Source organism: Leptodactylus fuscus, chromosome 1, assembly GCF_031893055.1.
Source record: "Leptodactylus fuscus isolate aLepFus1 chromosome 1, aLepFus1.hap2, whole genome shotgun sequence".
Lineage (NCBI taxonomy): Eukaryota > Metazoa > Chordata > Amphibia > Anura > Leptodactylidae > Leptodactylus > Leptodactylus fuscus.
In genome coordinates, this window is record NC_134265.1 from 193,123,310 (window position 1) to 193,146,564 (window position 23,255).

The following is a 23,255-nucleotide window of genomic DNA, read 5'->3' on the forward strand; positions in this document are numbered from 1 at the left end:
CAATTTAGAATTCTTTTCAAGCTTCTCAGTACTTTGTACTGAATAATAAATAATACCATTATGAAGGATAATTTGTCCCACAAACATTAAGTCCTCATATGGCTCTGTGAATGGAAAAAAAAATAAAAAAAATATGGGGTTTGGAAAGTGGGGAGTCAAATCGAAAATTGGAAAATGCCGCCAGTGGGAAGGGATTTATTATGTTAGTGTGAACACATCCTTAGAAAAGGTTGATTTCATATTCTCAGTACATCCATGTTGCTATAGTTGTATATTATTATAAAGTTAGCTGTTTATCCAGACCTTTGTTTTAGATATACTTTATTATTTTTATCTATCTATTGCTTACATACCCTGCAGTTTTTAACAGTAGTAAATTAAACACATACTTATTGATGAAGACTGGAAACCTGTTTTATTGGGAAAGGAGTACAGCAATAAGACTGGACGGTATTGCGTTAGAAACTTACATGTTGTTCTGCTTTAGTCACTTGGTGTCACTTTCATTTGATTTCAGTCACATAGACTTCTTTATCTCCAAAACTAAATTGGAAATAAAATAGCCTGTTGACCACACAAACCTCCCTATGAAATGTGACTATTATGTATCTGCTTCTGCTGACTTCCATCTAACCACAGCATAAGTGAAATCCAAGAACCAGTGACAGTAACATACACACTGCTTTCGAAGACCATTAACAAACACAAGAATATAAATGCAGATGTTACATGAACTCATTGGAGCTGCAAATACTTTAAACAATACTGTTATTCATGGTGACGTTTTTTATGTACATCCTACATGAACAATGCCCATTCTGTGATTTGGCTGCAACCATGGAATTCTGAAGATGGTATGTGGCCTTAGAGTAGTGCACAGACAGTCTGAACTGCAACATGTACAGTACAGACCAAAAGTTTGGACATACAGCTAAGTAAAGAAAAACGAGTGGCCATCATTACTTTAAGAAATGAAGGTCAGTCAGTCCGAAAAATTGGGAAAACTCTGAAATTGTCCCCAAATGCAGTTGCAAAAACCATTAAGCGCTACAAAGAAACTGGCTCACATGAGGACTGCCCCAGGCCGGAAGACCAAGAGTCACCTCTGCTGCGGAGGATAAGTTCATCCGAGTCACCAGCCTCAGAAATCACAGGTTAACAGCAGCTCAGATTAGAGAGCAGGTCAATGGCACACAGAGTTCTAGCAGCAGATACATCTCTACAACAACTGTTAAGAGGAGACTTTGTGCAGCAGCCTTCATGGTAAAATACCTGCTAGAAAACCATTGCTAAGGACAGGCAACAAGCAGAAGAGACTTGTTTTGGCTAAAGAACACAAGGAATGGACATTAGACCAGTGGAAATCTGTGCTTTGGTCTGATGAGTCCAAATTTGAGATCTTTGGTTAAAACCACCGTATCTTTGTGCGACGCAGAAAAGGTGAACGGATGGACTCTACATGCCTGGTTCCCACCGTGAAGCATGGAGGAGGAGGTGTGATGGTGTGGGGGTGCTTTGCTGGTGACACTGTTGGGTATTTATTCAAAATTGAAGGCATACTGAACCAGCATGGCTACCACAGCATCTTGCAGCGGAATGCTATTCCATCCAGTTTGCGTTTAGTTGGACCATCATTTATTTTTCAACAGGACAATGACCCCAAACACCGCCAGGTTGTGTAAGGGCTATTTGACCAAGAAGGAGAGTGATGGGGTGCTACGCCAGATGACCTGGCCTCCACAGTCACCAGACCTGAATCCAATCGAGATGGTTTGGGGGTGAGCTGGACCACAGAGTGAAGGCAAAAGGGCCAACGAGTGCTAAGCATCTCTGGGAACTCCTTCAAGACTGTTGGAAGACCATTTCTGGTGACTACCTCATGAAGGGAATGCCAAGAGTATGCAAAGCAGTAATCAAAGCAAAAGGTGGCTACTTTGAAGAACCTAGAATATAAGACATATTTTCAGCTGTTTCACACTTTTTTGTTAAGTATAGTATAGTGTGAATCTACAATTTTCATCGTCATAAAAATACAGAAAACTTTTTAAATGAGAAGGTGTGTCCAAACGTTTGGTCTGTACTGTATGTTTTTACTTTCTTAAAGGGGTTAGGAGTGCTTAGGATAGGTCACCAATATATTTTCCCTGTCGTCCGTACCAGCGGCACAATGTGGGGGTATTTCTGCCCCTGTGTGCTGGTAGGACAGGCGGATTTTTAATTAGCCAATCAAAAAGCGTGGCTGGCCCTATAAGAGGGCACAAGAACCTCCCCTCTGCGTGTTTTTTTCTGTCCTGTGTGGACAGAGGACAGGTGGAGGACTTGTGTCCTCTTATTGGGCTCAATAGGGTTACTTACCCTTTGAGCACTTTTCTTAGCTTCTTACTCCAGGGCCCTTCTTGATTGAAGGTCTATCTTCTGGCCCTGTTGAGGGAATTAATGTTATTAGCCTGTAAGTGGCTTACCCCCCCCCCCCCCCTCCTTCCTCCATCCTCCTTCCTACCTTCTCTTCTCCTAGGCTGCCTTCTGCTGCTGCCGGTGAACCTGTTTGTTTCATCTTACGCCGCATCCCCGTCCTCCGGCCACTTCGCTGATGCGGTGGCTGTATTAGCTATGGAGCGGCAGCCGGAACTAAGAGTTCCCGGCGATGTTTCGCGGCGACCGCTGGCCGGGTGCGCACTTCCGGTTGGGAAGCTGGAAGTACGGTGGCGCCATTGCTAGTACTGGCGCCGGCGGTCTCCAGGCTCCGGCAGGGCTCTGGCCGCGTTTTGGGCCAGGAATTGGCCTTAGGAGGCTGAGGTAGGTGCCCTTGTTGGGGCTTGCTGAGGGGGGGGAATCTTGCCTTTCTAACCCTGTTTGGGTTAGACTTTTGGAGCTGTAGCTCCGCCCATTTCCGGCCGGGTTAAAGGTCAGGCCGGCCGGCTAGCAGTTACCTTCGGCTTCCTAGTGGCGCTGAAGGCTGGGTATTGTGTAACCCTAAAGCTCCTGTTGCTTCTACTGCTGTTTCTACCAACTTGTTGGATGTCACCTTGCTATCCGGTCTTCTGACCTGGTAAGATCTACCCTTTTTATTCTTGACATGTCTTGGTACAAAGGTTTGCATGGTCTGTTCTCTCTGTAGGATATGTCATCCTCTACTACCCCTCTGGGGGATTTTAGGAGGAAAGCTACTGCTAAAAGGAAGCATCTTTCCTGCTTTGACTGTGACACACCGCTCCCTGATGGTAGGTAGCGGCTTAAAGGGTCATCCTCTCTGGGGTACCACTGGTCCTATAACCCGCCTATTATTTTTAGGCTACGAATGGGCCCGTTGTCGCGGTTGCAGAGGCCCTCCACCAGAGGAGCCCTCTCCCAGAGATATGATGGCCTGGGTCAAGGAGATGGTGAGTTTGGGCATCGCTCGGGTAAATGTAATTCCCTTGCTTGTACTCTCCTTTTATTTTTTTGCAGGATGATTCCCTTAAAGGCATACAGTCTACCTTGTCTCAGCTCACCAAGAGACCATGCACTGAGCATCGTTCCTCGTCCCTCCCTCCCCTGGAACATCTACGGGTGGCAGAGGATGATTCCTCCGAGGACGACTCAGTAGTTTCCAGCAGACCTGTGTTCCACTATGAACAAACAGGCAGGCTGCTGAAGTCCATCCGGTCTACAGTGGGCCGAGATGTTGACGGGGAAGCCTCCACGTCTGCCTCTGGGGGACATATTGCCTTCCATGCGGACGCCACGCTGACCGACCTTATGGGGCAGCAGTGGAAACAGCCAGAGAAGGGACACTCCCTTTCCAGGATCTTTAAGACCTTGTTCCCTATGGATTCGGCTCAATGGGATTCCTGGGGGCCTCCCCCGAAGGTGGATCTAGCCGTGGCGAAGTTGTCTCGTAGAACCCTGGTGCCCCTTGAAGATGGATCAAATCTTCAGGATCCTCTGGATCGTAGGGCTGACGCCACATTGAAGAAGGTTTACTCTGCTTCCTCTGCCCAAGCTTCAGTAGCCATAGCCTCTACCACTGTGGGCGATTTTCTACGTAGCCGCCTAGCTACCTTGGAGCGGGATATTGATTCCGGCGTGGACAGGGATGACATCTTGGCTTCCATGAAGAATGTTCATAGGGCTGCAGATTTTTTGGCGGAGTCTTCCCGCCATCAATTAAAAATTTCAGCCAAATCGATGGTGTTGTCTACTGCGGCCCGTAGACCCCTGTGGCTAAAGCCTTGGCGTGCAGACTTCGCATCCAAGGCTGCTCTCTGTGCTCTCCCCTTTGAGCCAGGAAGAGTGTTTGGCCGAGGCTTGGATACCATCATGGAGGGATTAGCAGAAGGTAAGGGGAAGTCCTTACCTCAAGCTTCCAGGGGCAGACGTGCCCCCTCTAGAGGCAGAGGTTCGGCCTCCAACTATAGACGCCCGGCTCAGCAAAGGCGTTCCAGATATCGCCCTAGGGGAACTGGACGAGGTGCTTCCAGGGAAGACACCAAGAGGAAGCCGGAGTTTTGACGCGGGGCAGCTCCCTGTGGCCCCCCTTCCTGTGGGAGGACGTCTTTCCGCTTTCTTCAGAGCATGGGTCACCCATATTCAAGATCCATGGGTGTTAAGAATTATACAGCACGGGTATCTTATCAATTTTCAGCTTCCACCTCCAGATCGGTTCGTTGCCACCAGAACCCTTCCACCTTCTCAACAGGACAGTCTAGAGGCCTCGGTCGCCGAGTATGTTGTGAAAGGCGCCCTAGAGAAGGTCCCAGCCTCAGACCTCGGTCGGGGAGTTTACTCCCCCGTCTTTCTGGTCCCCAAAGTTACCGGGGGCTGGAGAATGATAATAGACCTGAGGTACCTCAATCGCTTTATCAGGAAGAGGTCATTTCGTATGGAAACCGTGGATTCCGTGACTGCTTTTCTCCAGCCAGGAGATGTGATGGTCACCCTCGACCTGAAGGACGCCTACCTTCATGTCTCTATTGCTCACTCCCACAGGAAATTCCTCAGGATTGCCGTTTCTATGGCCGGCCACAGGGAGCACTTTCAATTCACAGCTCTGCCATTCGGCATCACATCCGCCCCCCTGGTATTTACCAAGGTGATCGCTCCGGTCGCCGCGGCCCTCAGATTGCAGGGTCTCTTCATCGTTCCTTACCTAGACGACTGGCTACTAAAAGCTCAGTCTCCTGCTGCTCTCCTCCAGCAGCTCAACCTTGCCATCAGCTTCCTACAAGAGTTAGGATGGATCATCAACTGGGAGAAGTCCGAAATCGTTCCATCCACACGGAGGAAATTCCTCGGGTTCATAGTGGATTCAGAAGCGATGCAGATCTTCCTCTCCAGCCCAAGGAAGGAAAGGATCCAGGCCAGTGCACGTTTTCTATTACACACCCGGCGGGTAACTATTCGCACCGCCATGAGAGTCCTCGGCCTAATGTCATCCTCGGCCAGAGCAGTCCCTTTGGCTTTATGGCATTTGCGTCCCCTGCAGATGGAAGTGTTGAGAACCTGGAACAGGTCTCCACGGGGACTGCACAAGAAGATCTGCTTTTCTCCCGCTACCCGTCTTTCCCTCAGATGGTGGATACACCTGAAAGACGGAAGGTCCACGGTCCCGACATTGTGGACCCTGTTGACAACAGATGCATCCCAGTGGGGATGGGGAGCCCATTGCCAGGACAAGACTGTACAAGGACGATGGAGATGTCCGGAGCTGGGGTCATCCAATCTCAAGGAACTCAGAGCAGTGTACCTGGCCCTAGTACACTTTGCCCCGGAATTGAAAGGCAAGTCTGTCAAGATCAGGTCAGACAACATGACGGTGGTAGTCTACATAAACAAACAAGGGGGCACCAGGTCACCAACCTTACTGAGAGAGACGAATCTCATATTCACCTGGGCAGAGAAGAATCTGGTCCAGTTATCCGCTGTTCACATAAAGGGCTCCCTGAACATAGTAGCGGATCATCTGAGTCGGGGTATTACCGTATCAGGAGAATGGTCTCTCAATCCAGACGTATTCCAACAGATCGTCCAGAGATGGGGTCTCCCGGAGGTCGATCTAATGGCTACCCGACTCAATGCCAAGGTAGGGACCTTCTGCTCTCTATACCAGGAGGACAATCCCTTGGCAGTGGATGCCCTGTCCATCCCATGGAGGTTCAGGCTGTTTTACATATTCCCTCCAATTCCAATCATACCGAAGGTATTGATCAAAATAAGACAGGACCAAGCCTCGGGAATAGCCATAATCCCGTTCTGGCCAAAAAGGGCTTGGTTTGCTCAGCTCATACAAATGAGTCAGGGCATATATTGGAGGCTTCCCCCTCTCCCAGACCTGGTAACCCAAGGAGAGCTGAGATGCCAGGATCTGAGGAGACTCAACCTGACAGCCTGGAGGTTGACCAGTCCCTATTGAGGAATAGAGGACTGTCACAAGCCGTCTTGATGACCCTATCCAGCGCCAGAGCGGATTCGACTAACAGGAATTACCGTCGAATTGGTAACATCTTTAATGCCTGGTGTCTGCAGCATCAAGTGGACTCCACTGATCCCCCGACGGAAGCGATCCTGGACTTCCTTCAAGACGGACTAGACAGAGGTCTTGCTGCGGCCACACTCAAGGTACACGTAGCGGCCCTGTCCGCCTATCTGGGGAGGCGTTTGTCTCAGGATCCTTTAGTGAGCACCTTTATTAAAGGAGCAACTAGGCTGAGACCGGTGGTGAACACCCCTGTCCACCAATGGGACCTTATTCCGGTCCTGAACGCTCTTTGTGACCAACCATTCGAACCCCTGGAGGATGTCTCCCTTAAGTTACTGACCGGCAAAATGGCACTGCTATTGGCAGTTACAACTGCCAAAAGAGTTAGTGAGCTACAGGCCTTATCTGCTGAAGAGCCATATACTATTTTCTTTTCGGACCATGTGCAGCTTAGGTTCCTCCCAGGGTTTCGTCCCAAGATACCATCCGCTGTTAATAGGAACCAAACAATTTCCCTTTCAGTATTTTGTCCTTCCCCCTCTTCACCTGAAGAGGAAAGATGGCACAAGCTGGATGTAGTCAGATGCCTGCAAATTTACCTGCAGCGCACTCGCCCTTTTAGGCAGGCCGAAAACCTGCTAATTAGCTATACGGGGAAAAACAAGGGCGCCAAAGCCGCCAAAGCTACGATATCCCGCTGGGTTTCCGAGACTATAAAGGTCGCCTATACCGCCCAAGGGCTGCCGGCCCCATCTTTTCTTCATGCCCACTCAACCAGGGCAGTGTCCACCTCTCGAGCTGAGAGGAGTGCGTTGTCTTTAGATCAAATATGTGCATCTGCTTCCTGGGCATCTGAGTCCACCTTCATTCGGCATTACCGCCTGAAGGACCAGGTGGCAGATTCCTCTGCCTTTGCCCAGACCATTTTAAGCTCAGTCATGGAATAATCCCACCCATCTTGGGGCCTACTTGCTATATCCCCACATTGTGCCACTGGTACGGACGACAGGGAACAAGTGATTATGAAGATAATCTTGTTTCCCTTAGTCCTAACAGCGGCACAAGATTTCCCACCCTGGGAATCATATCTTATGTATAAAACTGTGTATAAATATGGAGGTACTTTTGTATTGACACGCAGAGGGGAGGTTCTTGTGCCCTCTTATAGGGCCAGCCACGCTTTTTGATTGGCTAATTAAAAATCCGCCTGTCCTACCAGCACACAGGGGCAGAAATACCCCCACATTGTGCCGCTGTTAGGACTAAGGGAAACAAGATTATCTTCATAATCACTTGTTCTGTGGGGATTCAATCTCAGCAGATCCAAAAAATCCACTTTTGTTATCTAGCAAGCAAAGGAGGTGGACCACAATGTATAATAGAACTTAGCCTTTAAGTAGCATGTCATAAGACAATATTCCATCTGGACGAAACCAACACAATGAACCGCTTACGCATTTTCAGGCTATGAGTCCCTGAAAGAGTGGAGAAATTACTAGCTGGTTGTTAACTACATAAATAGATAGATAGATAGATAGATAGATAGATAGATAGATAGATAGATAGATAGATAGACTGACACTTGCCTTGTATGTTCCTGTAATGCCCTATTCAATACAAAATCCAATCAATACATAGTAAAAAAAATATATCAGAGCAAGAGTATGAAACAATAGACACATGAATACATAAATATATGGACATAAAATATTCACACACATGTATATTAAACGGGACTCTATGATGCTGATGATAATTAAAATAAAACATAATATGAATATGTATTAAACTTATATTAAACAAAAAAGGAAACTAAAGACTGGAAACGCATATTGTAAAATAGAATGTAAAACTATGCTGCTAACAATGCAATCATAAGCTCCACAATTCATGAACTCCATAAATACATAATACCGAAAGAGCCATATCCCGCTCCTGATAATACTCGTCTATGGTCGAACACCTTGAGCAGAGAGAGGGAGCGTTCCTCCCCGCTCCACAGTACAGCGCGATAGGCGCTGCTGGGCAGAAGGGCGTCCCTGGCTAACTGTCAAAAACGCCCTTCTGACTGTAAAGCGCTACAGTACCGGGACCGATAGCTTTACCCGGGGCACAGATCGGGAAAGCCGACAGTGCGCTGAATTCAGCTTTCCAGCAGTATATAGAACTGCCTGTGCCCAATCCCAAGGTCCTCTTTAAGTGATGTTCAAAATTCAAAAAAAACTTTCCAAGAAGGTTCTCATGTTTTGATGTAAGATAAGTCCTACACATGAAACTATTACTACTGTGCATGCCCTGGTATAAAGGGCATGTGATCGCTAGGTCACATGGCCATACCGCAGTAATAAATATGGCGCTACATATGCCCTGTGTGTGTGATAGGCACCCTACGTCACATGACCATTCTGTAGTAGTAAATATAAATGTATGAGCAAAGAAGCTCTGCCACATGACAAAAAAGTCACATGACCGTATCTAGCCAATTAAATTGTTCATGCCAGTTTCGTATCAGTAGCGGCAAAAACAAAAGTCTAAATCACCAAAAATATCTCTATATCTTCCAAAGGAACCAAATTAATAACCCAACTACAAATATAAAACACATAATTTTATCTCTGTAAATGATTCTGCTGGTATGTTTACTGATAGTTGTATGAACATCAGACCAAGAAACGGATCCTATTGATTATTTGTCAGACTAAAACATGTGACTATGACCAACAAAAAAGCTGTATGTGTAAATATCTTAATCGTTGAACTTGTATACAATGATCCCAGAATGACTTTATCAAACTGATTATAGCTGCACTAATAATGGTGGAAGAATCTAACTGCACTTATAAAATTTTACGCTACCACAAAAAAGGGGATTAGAATTAGACTATTGGAAAACGAAAATAACAAAGAAGAAACTATATATTGCTCTAATGTAAAAAAAAAATAATATATAAATGTAATAGTCTATTAACAACTGATAATGTCTTTTATCCGATAAATAAAATTAATAAAAATATGACAAGTCGGATTTAAGACCCTTTGGATGACGCGTATCTAACTTAAAAATCCTATATGCCTCTCTTCGAAGTACTTTGTCTCCATTTGCTGCCTTGTTGTGGTTTGAATACATGTTCGATGGCTGTAAAACGAAAAGATGACAAATCACCCCCATGAAATCTAAAGAAATGTTTGGAGACCCCGAAGATTTAGAATGGTTGTTGCCCACACTGTCTGCAATGCGTTCTGAGATTCTTATTTTTAAAGGACTGATGGTACAACCTACGTAGTGTAAGTTACAAGAATCACATGCAATCTTATGTACTATTTTAATGATTACAGTTCATTACATTTTTTATTTCGTAGGTTTTGGTGCGATCTGTACCAGTAAAATCTGCAATTCTGATTCACATTTGCAGACCTGACATCTAGGGGCTCCATATTTAAAAAAAAAACCTGGTGTCAACCAGGTAGAATATTTATCAGGGGACCTATCTTGATAGAAACTGGGAGACAAAAAAGAACCCAATGATTTTCCTCCTCTAGCAATGAATTGGCACCCTTGATTCAAAATAAATGCCGGTTCACTTCTCTAGAAGCAGGTCATCGATGTAGTGGCTGTACTACTGAACATATTCCAAATAGGGGTTATTAACCAAATATATGTGGAATTCTTCCCACCACAACCATTCTTCCCTTTGGGGCACTGCATATCTGTAAATAAAAAATGCCATCAAACATCAAAAAATTATGTTTTAATAAATAGTTGCCAAGATCTATAACAAACTTGTAGCCATCTTCAGAAAAATCTGAATGCAACCTGGAATGCTCATAACCAGTGGCTGCAAGAGATTATCCACTCATTCACATTATTTTTCATTAAGTAACCCTTTATCCGAAAAAAAATTGGCCGTAGGAGAGCTGGAAATACATTTTTGTGTATCTTCGGCGGGACATGGGTGTCATTGGATAACCAACCTTCAAATACCTCTAGAATCATACCCTGATGAACCCCATCAACAATAATGGAATCTAAGGGCTCGTTTGCACGGGGCAAGAGGGGGCAGATTTTGGCGCTGAATCCTCCTCAGAATCCACCCCCTCACAATGGAGGTCTGTGCAGACCGCTAGCGTTCTTTTTTCCGCTAGCGGTTTGTTCCCGCTAGCGGAAAAAAGAAGCGAGCTGACCTTTCTTGAGGTGGATTCCCTCCAAACTAGGCCTATTCATTTGGGCCTACACTGGAGCGGGAAGCTGCGACAGTCGCATTTTGGTCCTATTCTGACGCAGCTTCCCGCATCAAAATCAGGACCAAAATATGCCATCTCGTGCCCCGTGTGAACGGGGCCTAAGGCCTGAGAAAAAATGGGTGTAGGATCCTGATCTAATTTTCTATAGGTGGAATTATCATAGTAATCTTTTTTTTTATTATTATTATTAAGGATGATGATCTTTCAACCTTTATCTGAATCCGAATAATAATACTTTTATTTTGCTGTACTTGTTTTAAGGCTTTTCTCTTGCCATATGTGAGATTATTATCAATCTATTTTGTGAAGAAACCTCAAACAATTTGGTTAGGTGTCTTTCCTTTACGTGTTGAAATTGATCCTAAGCAGAAACTCTCAAAGTAACTGGATAGAAGAATGGATTGCTGGTGTTAACCCACACAGTGTGTATATTACTGTATTTTTCGGACTATAAGACGCACTTTTTTTCCTCCCAATATGGGAGGAAAATGTGTGTGCGTCTTATAGTCCGAATGCAGCGTGTGCAGCGTCTGTGTCCCGTCTGTGTGAATCAAAAGGAGAGCAGCACGGTGCCTGCCTGCTCTGCCCCTCCTTCCCTGTCTGTGTCGCGTGTTTGCAGGAGCGAGATATGAGAGGCAGGGAAGTAAGGGCGGGCCAGACAGGTGAAGGAAGCGTGGTTTCAAGCTTGCCGAGAAAACCACGCCTCCTTCTCCCGTCTGGCCCGCCCCTCCTTCACTGCCTCTCAGATCTGGCTCTGGCAATGAAGCCACACAGACAGGGAAGGAGGGGCGGGCCAAACGGGAGGAGGAGGCGTGGTTTTCTCGGCAAGCTTGAAACCACGCCTCCTTCACCCGTCTGGCCCGCCCCTACTTCCCTGCCTGTGTGGCTTCATTGCCGGAGCAAGATGTGAGAGGCAGTGAAGGAGGGACGAGCCAGACGGGTGAAAGAGGCATGTTTTCAAGTTTGCTTAGAAAACCACACCTCCTTCACCCGTCTGGCCCGCCCCTTTTCCTCTTCTTGCATAGCTTCACTGCAGGGTGTCTCTTTCCATCCATGGATGAGATAGATTAGATATAGATAGATAGATAGACAGAAAGACAGACAGACAGATAGACGGATAGATAGATAGATAGATAGATATGTTCAAATCACCCCCATATCCCTAGAATACATATAAAACAAAAACATTACTGTGAAACACATACACATTTGGTATCCCTGTGTCCGAAAGCCCCCGATTCTATTTACATTGGTGAAATATTATATTATTAGGTTATTAAATATTTCACCAATTTTTTTTCCTTAAAATTTTTTTTTTCCCTATTTTCCTCCTCTAAAACCTTAGTGCGTCTTATGGTCCGGTGCGTCTTATAGTCCGAAAAATACGGTACATTTTTTTTAAACTAATACGGATTGTGACTCCTTCAGATTTATTAAACAACATTGTTCTTTAAATGTAAGGTCCTTTTAAAAAAAATGCCTTTTGACTGTCAGTGTTCTGACAAACTTATTTATATCGAGCAATGTGTTGAATAAATTAAATTTCTCAGCCGGAACAAAGTTCATGTCTTTCGCCAACAACTGAATGGATTCTCGTGTTAACTCCACTGAAAACACTATTTCTATTCTTAGGAAAAAGATGTTGTTGTAGTTTAACCCCTTTTTTCTAAGTATGGAGCTGAGTGGCTGACATAGCCACTGAGTCTCTGCTGTATTATACAGCAGAGACCCCGTTCTAACACCAACGATTAGTGCCTGTAGTATTTGTGGACATAAACCCCCAGGTATCTTTTTCAAAGCTTAATGAAGCAACATTTTATGCACTGTAATGCATTGCATTAGTGATCAGACCTCCTGGAGTGCAATATATTTTTTTTACCATATGGTAATTAAAGGCTAAGTTTTATTACACATTGTAGTCCAACTCCTTCACTTGCTGGATAACAAAAGTGGATTTTTTGGAACTTGTGTAAACCTTCCAACCAGCTGATTTTTCCATGCATTAGGAGTTGGATTCTGACCCCTGACTGAGACGTCACAAATGTGAGTGGTCTGTGTAGTTTACTATTTTTTGCTTTTTGTGAATTCCATCCCAGCACCCTCACGATAAGCCATTTGAAGAGTCCATGGAGCTTGCACAATTGCCACTTCCTCTTCTCAGGTGCTAACATTATGTTTGCTTGACACATGGCCATGCTGCAATTCAGTCCCATTAAAATGCATGGGATTGAGCTGCAATACCAAGTACAACCACTATGCAACGTGCTGTGCTTGGAAAACAGTGATGAAGTTGCTGCACTTGTCTGAACACCACACAGCCTTTTAAGACCTGATTAGTGAGCATACTAGCTGTCATACCGCCAACAATCTGATATTGATGACCTAAGGTTAGCAAATTTTCAGGTGATAGTTGAAACCTTTTTTTTCTGAATAGTTTGGGACACATACAGTCATGGCCATAAGTGTTGACACCCCTGAAGTTTTGCCAGAAAATGAAGTATTTCTCCCAGAAAACTATTATAGTATACATATAGTATAGTTATACATATGTTTATTTTCTTTGTGTTTATTGTAACACCACAAAAAGACAGAGAAAAAAAAGGCAAAAATTATATAAATTCTCGCAAAACTCCAAAAATGGGCCGTTCGTAATTCCTGGTACCCTCAACTTAATATTTGGTTTCACAGCCTTTGGAAAAAATAACTGAAATCAGTCACCTCCTATAACTATCAACAAGCTTCTTACACTTTTCAACTGGAATTTTGGACCACTCTTCTTTTCCAAACTGCTTCAGGTCTCTCATATTTGAAGGGTGCCTTCTCCAGACAGAAATTTTAAGATCTCTCCATAGGAGTTCAATGGGATTTAGATCCAGACACATTGCAGGCTACTTCAGAACTCTCCAAGGCTTTGTTTCCATCCTTTTCTGGGTGCTTTTTGAAGTATATTTGGGGTTATTGTCTTGCAAGAAGACCTATGATCTAGGACACTGGGCCCTACATTGAGACCCAAAATCCTTCGGTAATTTTTAGATTTCACAATGCCTTGCACACAGTAAAGGCATCCAGTGCCAGAGGCAGCAAAATAATCCCAAATCACATCTTTGAACATCCACCATATTTGACTGTTGGTACTGTGTTCTTTTCTTTGTAGGCCTCATTCCATTTTCAGTAAACAGCTCCCTTAGAGGACAATGGAGTGAAGAAAAATAAAGACATCCAATTCATCAACTATAATCAGACTATTATTGAATTGAATTAAATTGAATTGAATGTTTGTAAAATCTGAGAGTTACAGTCGTGCTTCATTATTTTTTTTTTATATCATTTTGCAGAAACAATAATCTTCTTTGATTTCTTAGGCATAACTAACATTTTCCAACAACTTCAGGGTACCAGTTGTATAAGATGAACTATCTGTATGTCTTAGACCAGCTTCTGCATCTTACTAGAACGTTGCTTTCCACTTACAAGCTTTTCTGTTTCTTCTCTCAGTACATTGTAATGTTTGTTGTGAAAGTGCTAACAGGCCAGGTTAGAGAAGTTAATGATGTCCGAGAATATGATATTCCTGAAGATAAAAAAGTTGGGGTTCAGGATCACATCAAGACGTCCACAAGACACAAGGACACCGTGAATAGCAAGTAAGAACAAATAACTTTCCTTATCTTGTCAATAAAAGCTGATATTGCATGAGTCTCACATTATATGTTTATTAATACAATATTTGCCCTTCTAGCCTAATACTTCTCAGATGAGTTTTCCCCATAAATGTCTTATAAGTGCTAGTCCCCACCAATACCTATCTTGAGAATAGAAGTAGAGCACTCCATCGTGCGACTGCTGTGATTAGAGAACTGGCTTGCGTACCACTTCACTTTTATAGGAGTTACAAAAAACTGCTTAGGCTGCTTCCCACTATATTTGGAACTCCCTTATGCAACCACCTCTTCATTCCCAAATGGCACAAGGGTTTTTTTTTCTGTGAGATAGGAGCAGGTCTTGCATCTGTGAAACATTTGTAGCATATCCACAGGATATGCTCTAAATGTCTGACTTGGGAAACCCCTTATAAAATGAAGTCTAGCACTGTATATCATTAATCTATGAGTTTATTATAATTTCTAAATATGCTCAGAATTATCACTGAACTGACCATTTTCATATACGTATACTGTTCATTAGTAGAGATGAGCGAACAGTGAAATATTCGTTATTCATTTAGAATAGCCCCTCAATATTCGACTATTGGAACGAATATCGAACCCCATTATAGTCTATGGGGAAAAAAACGTTTGTTTCAGGGGAAACCCAAATTCGACTCAGGAGGGTCAACAAGTCCACTATGACACCTCAGCAAATGATGACAACACCTCTGGAATGCAACTGGGACAGCAGGGGAAGCATGTCTGGGGGCATCTAACAAGCCCAAGTCACTGTTTTACCCCAACATCACAGCCTATCAACTACACACTTTCCACACTCAAAAAAAACACTATGAAAGTGGAAAAATACCTGGAAACCTTCTTTCTTCCCCAATTGGATGGACAGAAACCCAAATTTTAAGCTAAAGAAACATTACCAAGCACCCCTTTAAATCACGTTGCCCATGACAACCACAGATGGAATAGGCAATGAGAAATCCATCAGTACCCACCCTTAACTGTCATTGTGTATGTGTGTGTGTGATGTGTTAAGACCTTCAAAAATTCACTTTTCTGGCCCTTAACGTGAGCCCTTCCAAATTAAGTTAGAGGCCCTTAAGCTGAGCTACCAGCAGAGATTGAGGCTTTTGGGGTTACTTCAGCCTTTTACCAGCAGAGTTTTAGGCCCTTTAAGTTAGTTCAGCCTTGCACCAGCAGAGTTTTTTGCCCTTTGGGTGAGTTGAGCCTTGCAGCAGCAGAGTGTTAGCCCCTTTAAAATTGTTAGCCCCTAAAACGGTGGTTCCAGAACCATCACTCTCATTGTGTGGGATTGATGCAGTGGATTGGAGTGAGGACCCAGACATTGACCTTGATTGTGATTGGGAAATTGATAACATTTTGGCATCAAGTCCTGGGGGTAACTTTTATTGAGAGGACCGCAAAGGTGGAGAATTGGCTGCAACCACTACTATCGGTAATGGTCCTCTAATATCGGACTCTACATTACCTCTACAGGGTTCTGATCAGGTGTTAATAGTCCAAACAACATGCTCCAGTACTTTAGATGTAGATCAGAAACCACTTTCCATTTCGACACCAGATTTAACCAAGCTTCATCATCATCATCATCATCCTCATCATCCTGCTGAGATGGAGCCACTAAAGGAAACCTTGCTTTCCAAGGCATGTTCTGGAGCTGCGACTGAGCCAATTCACCAGCAGTGTTTTTTTGCCCTTGAGGTTAGTTGATCCTTGCACCAGCAGTGTTTTTGGCCCATGGAGTGAGTAGAGCCATGCAGCAGCAGTGGTTTATTTTTTGGCCCTTGGGGTGACTACAGCCATGCAGCAGCAGTGTTTTATTTTTTGGCCCTTGGGGTGACCCCTAAAAATTAGATTTCAGGCCCTTGGGGCTGAGCCCTAAAACATTAATTTTCAGGCCCTTGGGGGGGAGCCCTAAAAAATTATTTTGCAGGCCCTTGGGCTGGAGCCCTAAAAAATTGCTTTGCAGCCCTTGGGGGGTATCCATGAAAAATTAATTAAAATTAAAAAAAAATTAAGTTTTTTAACAATTACATTAGGGTGAAGGGGCTGGGGGAGGAGGAGGAGGAAGATGATGATGATGAGTGAATTGGGTGCTGGCAGCCCCTCTCCAGTACCTGGACTGTGGACTGGATACCCAGCTGGATATCCACAACCACGTCTTCGCCCACGTCCCCTGCTGCTAGTGATGAAGGGCACTGCTGTAAGCCCCTCTCCAGTACCTGGACTGTGGACTGGATATCCAGCTGAATATCCATGTCCTCGCCCACGTCCCCTGCTGCTACTGTCAAGGGGCACTGCTGGCAGCCCCTCTCCAGTACCTGGACTGTGGACTGAATACCTAGCTGGATATCCACGTCCTCACCCACGTCCTTTGCTGCTACCCTGCTGCATGATTGGCAGGTTCACTGTATGTTTCTCACACTGAGAACAAGTTCTCCCTATCACTCCAAAACAAAAATGAGACGAAGATTGCCGACACTATTCTTATGAATCAGAGGTCACATGTTTTCTTCAGCCAATGGGTTTTTTCAATTTTTTTTCAATGCCTACGTTGTCGTAGTTCCTGTCCCACCTACCCTGCACAGGTGCAAAAAACGCGCCAGGGAAGGTGGAAGGGGATACAAATTTTTACTGCGTTTGCCGCGTGTTATTCAATTGGAATCGAATATATTGAACGCCGTTCGCTCATCTCTATTCATTACGGCTGCCTCAGGGTAGTGCTGGTGGTACTGCTGTCAGGGGCCAGGACACAGCTCTAATGGAAAGGAGGCCTAGCGGAGGGGCCTAGTGTGTACTGTGACATCAGTGTTAGTTCAGTAATTATTAATGTAACGTGTCTTGGGCGCAGTTGAAGTATTAAGTACAAGGAGGGTGCCAGCCTCACTGACAATAAGGGATAATATAGCAGCCACCCTGCACACTTTTAAATCATCTTTCACACTTTCAGTCTTTTATTAGTGTGCCGGACAACGGCAACATAATCTTTTATATACACTGAACATATGTTAACTCTGATGCATACAAACCCTATTATTCCAGTGTACAGTGACCAATACTCCTCTAAAGAACTAAAGATGTTAGTCACATCTTTTTTTTAAACTTTACTACATCTATCTATCTAGTAAGAGAAATTCCAAAGCAGCACAGAAAATGCAAAATATGGGTGCAAATCCAGAGGAAGAAGGCTACTTCCCGAATATATAAAGGACAAAAGCAGCACAGAGAAGAGAGTGGTGACAGCTGCAATAGTAACAATTCCACATCAGCATCAACATCCAAAAGACCTGCCTGGGGTATATCTAAGGCAAGCTTGGGTCATTGTGGCACAGGCAGACACATTTCCACTGCTGCTGATTTTGGCGACAGCTACATGTTGTCATCTCCCAAATAGCATTTTTTTTTGTACATTACTATGTGCATAATCTCAATGGAAAATACCTAGCAGCCATTATTCCTCTAGGAAAGCTATACCTCCTTGATATTGTCATGTGGGCCTCTCCTTGTAGAAGTCCATGTGGGAAAGATGCACGCCACCATGAATACTTGGAGCAGCAATTATGGGCAGAAAAAATACATACATTTTATGTTTTGAGTGTTAGAAGCCACAGCCTAGAAACATAGCAAGACCCAGCGCTTTCTACTACTGACTTCACCTTATGGATACAGAACAGGCACAGTTTTAACACCAGATGGGACCCATCCACCTCTTCCAGTTCCTCCACACTGGATCATCTCCCGCCTCCGATTTCATCAAGTCAAGCTATTGCTTACACTCCCCCTTCCTTCCTTCACCTCAGGTTGTAAGGTGAAGCATACACTCAGTGGCACATGCTGGAGTTTGAGCCAGTTTGAGCAGCAAGAAACGGTGAATGATTACTATGCAGTAAACCACTTACTTAATTGAGTGGATATCAGTGAGAGCAAGAACAACTTCTACCTCATAATCACTTTTGAAACATATTTCAGCTTTTTCAGCTGACAGACTAGGCAGTTGGCACACTGATGTTGTGCCCCAAGTTTTTCATGAAATTTTGTAAATTATCACTCCATCAACATGATGTTGATGTGGCATATTCTTGGATACAGGGATAACCAGCAGGATAATCTATGTCTTTTCTGGCTCCCAAGCGTTGTTCTCAGGGTCATAGAATCTTTTCAGTTTCAGAAGATATTCTAGTTTTGTATTACAAGTGTTTCTTCTAATCTTGTGATTGTCACTCATTGGAACAAAATAATGGTAGCTTTTTTATAAAGTCAATTATTTTTCACTTCACTTTTCATATTCTGACGGTGTGTCACAAATTTTTCTTCAAATTCTATAGTTGCCAGGACCACGTGTCACTGTTAGTCTGTTTGTATAATAGGAAGAAAGTAAAAGAAACAACCTTACCATTTCTCCTCCCCATACCAATGTAATGCTGGGGTGGCATTCTGCTCTCATAAAACCTAATTCCTCTACAAATCATTGGGTTTTTTTCAATATGTGTGTCTAATAAAACCACAGGCAAGCACATTTTACCCCCCAAACAGGGTAATCTTTGCTGTGTTTTAAATATTCAAATGTATAAAAGCAAGTGGTAGCGCACTGTATGGTTAAACTTGGAGTTTGTGTTCCCTGCTTACCATCCATTTTCCCATAGACATACATGTCACATTCACTTTGACAACTTTGGGTGTGTTTGCCTTTGAGAGCTAGAAATTGTATAGATAGATATAAATCCTATAGTATGCAGAATGCCATTTATTACACACTAGTAGAATACCCGCGGCTTCGCTCGCGGAAAATGTTGTATGCAGTTATTTTCAGAACGTTCATCCTTTTGTTCAGATGTTTCCATGTTCCTTGCTTCAGCCTGCCTTATCCGATTCTTGTGAAGACGACATTCCCGTTGCTCTGATGCCTTACATGTAGCCTGTCTCATCCGTTTCTTTTCCAGCTGCGAGTCACTTTGTTCACTTGTCTCAGCTCTTTGACACAATTTTGCTTTCTTAGCTTTTGGATTTACTTGCCCAGTAGATGGTCATTTTTTGGGCGGCATTTTAAAAACCAGTCCTTAGTATTCTGTCCCTTTAGTATTCACCTGACACTGATAAGAGGTGTAATAGGATGGATAGTAAATCCAGAGCAGCTCTCACACAGTATTACTATCACATCTCAGTCATGAAAACCGCCTCACAGGCAGACTTGTGGAGTTGCCCATAGCAACCAATCAGAGCTCAGCTTTCACTTTACCTCAGCAGCTTCAGTGATGAAAGCTCCTGTATAGTAAGCAATAATGACAATCTTACTATGAAACAGTTTTTGCCTGACCAATATGGCTGCTCAGTAAGGCTGTTTGCACACTACAGGATTTTTTACGGGTCTCCGGGCTGTGGATTCTACAGCTCTGTAGACTTCTATGGAGCCTGCAAAATTCACAGGTTTGTGCACAAAGAAGTCTATGGAACTGCCAAATCCATGGCCCGGAGGCCAGTGAGAAATACTGTAGTGTGCAAGCAGCCACTAAGGATACCAGACGTGTTTTGTCAGTGCATGTGTATATGTGTGTGTGTGCAAGCGTGTGATCCATGTGTATGTATGTGTATGTGTGTGTGCATGCATGTGTGGTCCGTGTATATGTATGCGGGTATGTGTGCATGTGATCCTTGTGCGTGTGCTGTGCAGGTGTCCATGTGTGCAGTAGTTGTGTGTGAGTATGCATGTGCTCTGTTCATCCATGTGCGTAGCGTGCATCCATCTGATTGTGTTTACGTGCGTGTGTGTGGTGTGCATGTGGTATTTGTGGAGTGGTGTTTGTGTTGTGTGTGTCTAGAGTGGTCTGGTGTTTGTGTGGTGTGTTGTGGCATTTGTGTGGTGTTGTGCATGTAGGTTGGTGTATGTGTGCTGTCTTTGTGATCTTTGTATGGTGTTTGTGAAATGTTTGCATGTTGTGTGTGGTGGTGCAGCCACTTTAGCAGTGACTCTTTGGCGCCGTTGCTATAATCCGTCCCTGTCAGTCACAACTGTTGTTTTCCCCTCAGCACGTTCACCTTCACATTTCCCCATTATATGTATGTATATGGCCTAACTTCGGGGGCCTCAATCTCATGATGAGGGGACGCTAGGGAGATGTAACGTGCTCAGTATTCTGCTCCTGTGTGTAGAGAGGGGGTGTGCTAAATTTCACCCAAATTGGGCGAGAACTGTGGATTTGTATAGAGCAGACTACTACAGATTTTGAGTTTTATATATATAGATTATTATTATTGGTGTTTAAAAGTTGATGGCTTATTTGTTCTATGGTTGTATATGCATTCATAATGATGTCTTATTAGCTTTTCTGCTGCTAATAGCCTCATTATGGCTATAGCACATTTTAAATTTCAGTCTAGGGTAAGGGGCACAATACTGAGCAGTCTATACCTCCCATCCATTATTACTGCTACTGGTTTCTTTATATATGATTCCGCTAGAAGTAACTGTAAAATAACAAATAGCTGAAAATAACCCAAGTGATCATAATATAGGAGATCTAAGGACATTAGACTCCAAATCCAGGTGACGATGCAGCTAATAAGATCCCTGACACAGAAAAAGAGAAATCTGAGAAAAATTACAAAAGCTACTTACTTTATATGACTAATATCTCATCAGTAATAACACAAGCAGCTAGTCAGAAGTAGATAGAATTTCATTACGCTCACTGTAAGCGTTAAGAAGCTGCAGATGACTCTCTGTGCAGTAAATATGGTCAGGGGATAATTGTACACATCAGGGAGAATGTTTGCCTACATAGGCAGTACGGAGGCTTACAAGTCATTCCTGCTCCGTTAGGGATTCTGGGTAAAAAATATGCAAATCTATTCTCCTGGATGGAATTAGGAGAACAGTGCACTCTGTACGCCGCCCTCTAGAGGGCAGCATCCTTAACATCATGCATGACTCAGTTATAAAGTCTAATTAATCATGATGTGGATTTAATTGCCAAATTAGTATTTCTATTCCAAAAGGAACAGATTCCCAGCTATAGACAGCGCTGTTTCGGCCTATTGGGCCATCCTCAGCATAGCGCAGTGATACTGATTTGGCAGAGTGAGCGACTATCGACCAGGGTCAGGGGATAATTACATATTGGAGAATAGATTTGTGCAGTATATATGCAGGGAAAGTTTTATGTAAACATACGAAGGCCATGAAGAGAGAATTTCCCCTCCATTCACTGTGTTCAGGTTCTATGCCTTCTGGTTTTTAAAGACAAAACTTCCATAGTACCTTGTTTCTCCAAAAATAAGACCTACCCTGAATATAAGCCCTAGCATGATTTTTCAGGATTTTTGGAATATGCTTGCTATCATTATTATTATTATTATTCTGTAAAGCAAGTAATAACTTTAGCAGACATAACTGTACATGGTCAGAGCTGTAAGCAGGGGAGCCTGAAGGTAGGTATGCAATTAAAAAATGTGTTCTCCTCCAAGTGCAACGTTATCTCTGGTTCCAGGTTATAAATCCTTGCTATCTGTTAAACAATAGAGTTACATTTTTATAATTATTTATAAATTATGTTATTTTTTTTACATCCATCATAGTAACATACTTTTCTATTCTCTTTTTATCTAGGCAGTGCATGTCAAATGGATATGTAAAGAAAAAGAGAGTGTAACAGTGACACAGTGTGGTCCCAATGTCCATCCTATGAAGGGTTGTCCAGCCTTTTATTGTCAACAACGTGTTACAATGAACTGTTTTTTTTTTTCTTTCTTAATTTAACTACTGTATTGTTAGAGCCTCAGCATAATTCACCTCAAAACCTGAAGTATTTAATGTATTATTGGCCATTAACATTTCTATATTATTTAAAAGGTACAGTTAACATTAGCAATGTTGAAATATTTCTTAAATATAACAAAAGCTAAAAAATCAAAAGCACGTTTATACTCTTGGCTATGAAGTTTTAATGTGCATTAAATATGGGTCTGACAAAGGGGGATGAATTCTCTTGAGTGTAAAGTAAGCTGCAGAGCAAGTGTCTCTTCTGTTTTTTTAGTCTGTGGCCCCATTTACATACAATTCTGTTAAAGTCTGCTAAAGGTGCTGTTAAAGGGATCCTATCATTAAAACGCAAATTTTGTGACTAACACATAGCAATAGCCTTAAGAAAGGCTATTCTTCTCCTACCTTTAGATGTCTTCTCTACGCCGCCGTTCGGTAGAAATCCCGATTTTCGTCGGTATGCAAATGAGTTCTCTCGCAGCATTGGGGGCAGTCTCCAGCGCTCAAACAGCACTGGGGGCATCCCCAATGCTGCCAGAGAACTCCCCAGCGTCGCCTCCATCTTCTTCAGGAACGGCCTCTTTACGCGTCTTCTTCCGGCGCTGGGGGTCAAACTTCTAGGCCTCGGGCAGAGCCGACTGCACATGCCGCAGCCACAAGAAAATGGCCGCTTATTTACTGTGTAAGTGGACATTTTTCTTGTGGCCTCGGGCATGCACAGTTGGCTCTGCCCGAGGCCTAGAAGTTTGACCCCCAGCGCCGGAAGAAGACGCGTGAAGAGGCCGCAGCATTGGGGACGCCCCCAGTGCTGTTTGAGTGCTGGAGACTGCCCCCAATGCTGTGAGAGAACTCATTTGCATACCGACGAAAACTGGAATTTCTACCAAACGGCGGCTCGGAGAAGACATCTAAAGGTAGGAGAAGAATAGCATTTCTTAAGACTCAGCCCTGGGACCCACCCCCAGTGCTGCGATAGAACTCATTTGCATACCGGCTATTAGTACGAGTTAGTCAAAAAAAATTGTGTTTTGTTGATAGGATCCCTTTAAATACTTAGAAGTGTTTTGGATTAGAAAAAAAGAGGTGTATACCATTGCAAGTCACCACGTTCACTTGA

General features: G+C 43.6%; 1 protein-coding gene across 1 annotated transcript in view; it reads left to right on the forward strand.

Moving 5' to 3' along the window:
- CERS1 (ceramide synthase 1) overlaps positions 1 to 22,762 on the forward strand; it is a 60,661-nt gene extending 37,899 nt beyond the window's left edge. The window contains exons 6-7 of the mRNA XM_075280737.1: positions 14,195 to 14,343; positions 21,986 to 22,762. Of these exons, the coding sequence (XP_075136838.1) occupies positions 14,195 to 14,343; positions 21,986 to 22,028 (192 nt within the window). The 3' untranslated portion in view covers positions 22,029 to 22,762. The remainder of the gene's footprint in view (positions 1 to 14,194; positions 14,344 to 21,985) is intronic.
- The last annotated feature ends 493 nt before the right edge of the window (positions 22,763 to 23,255 follow it).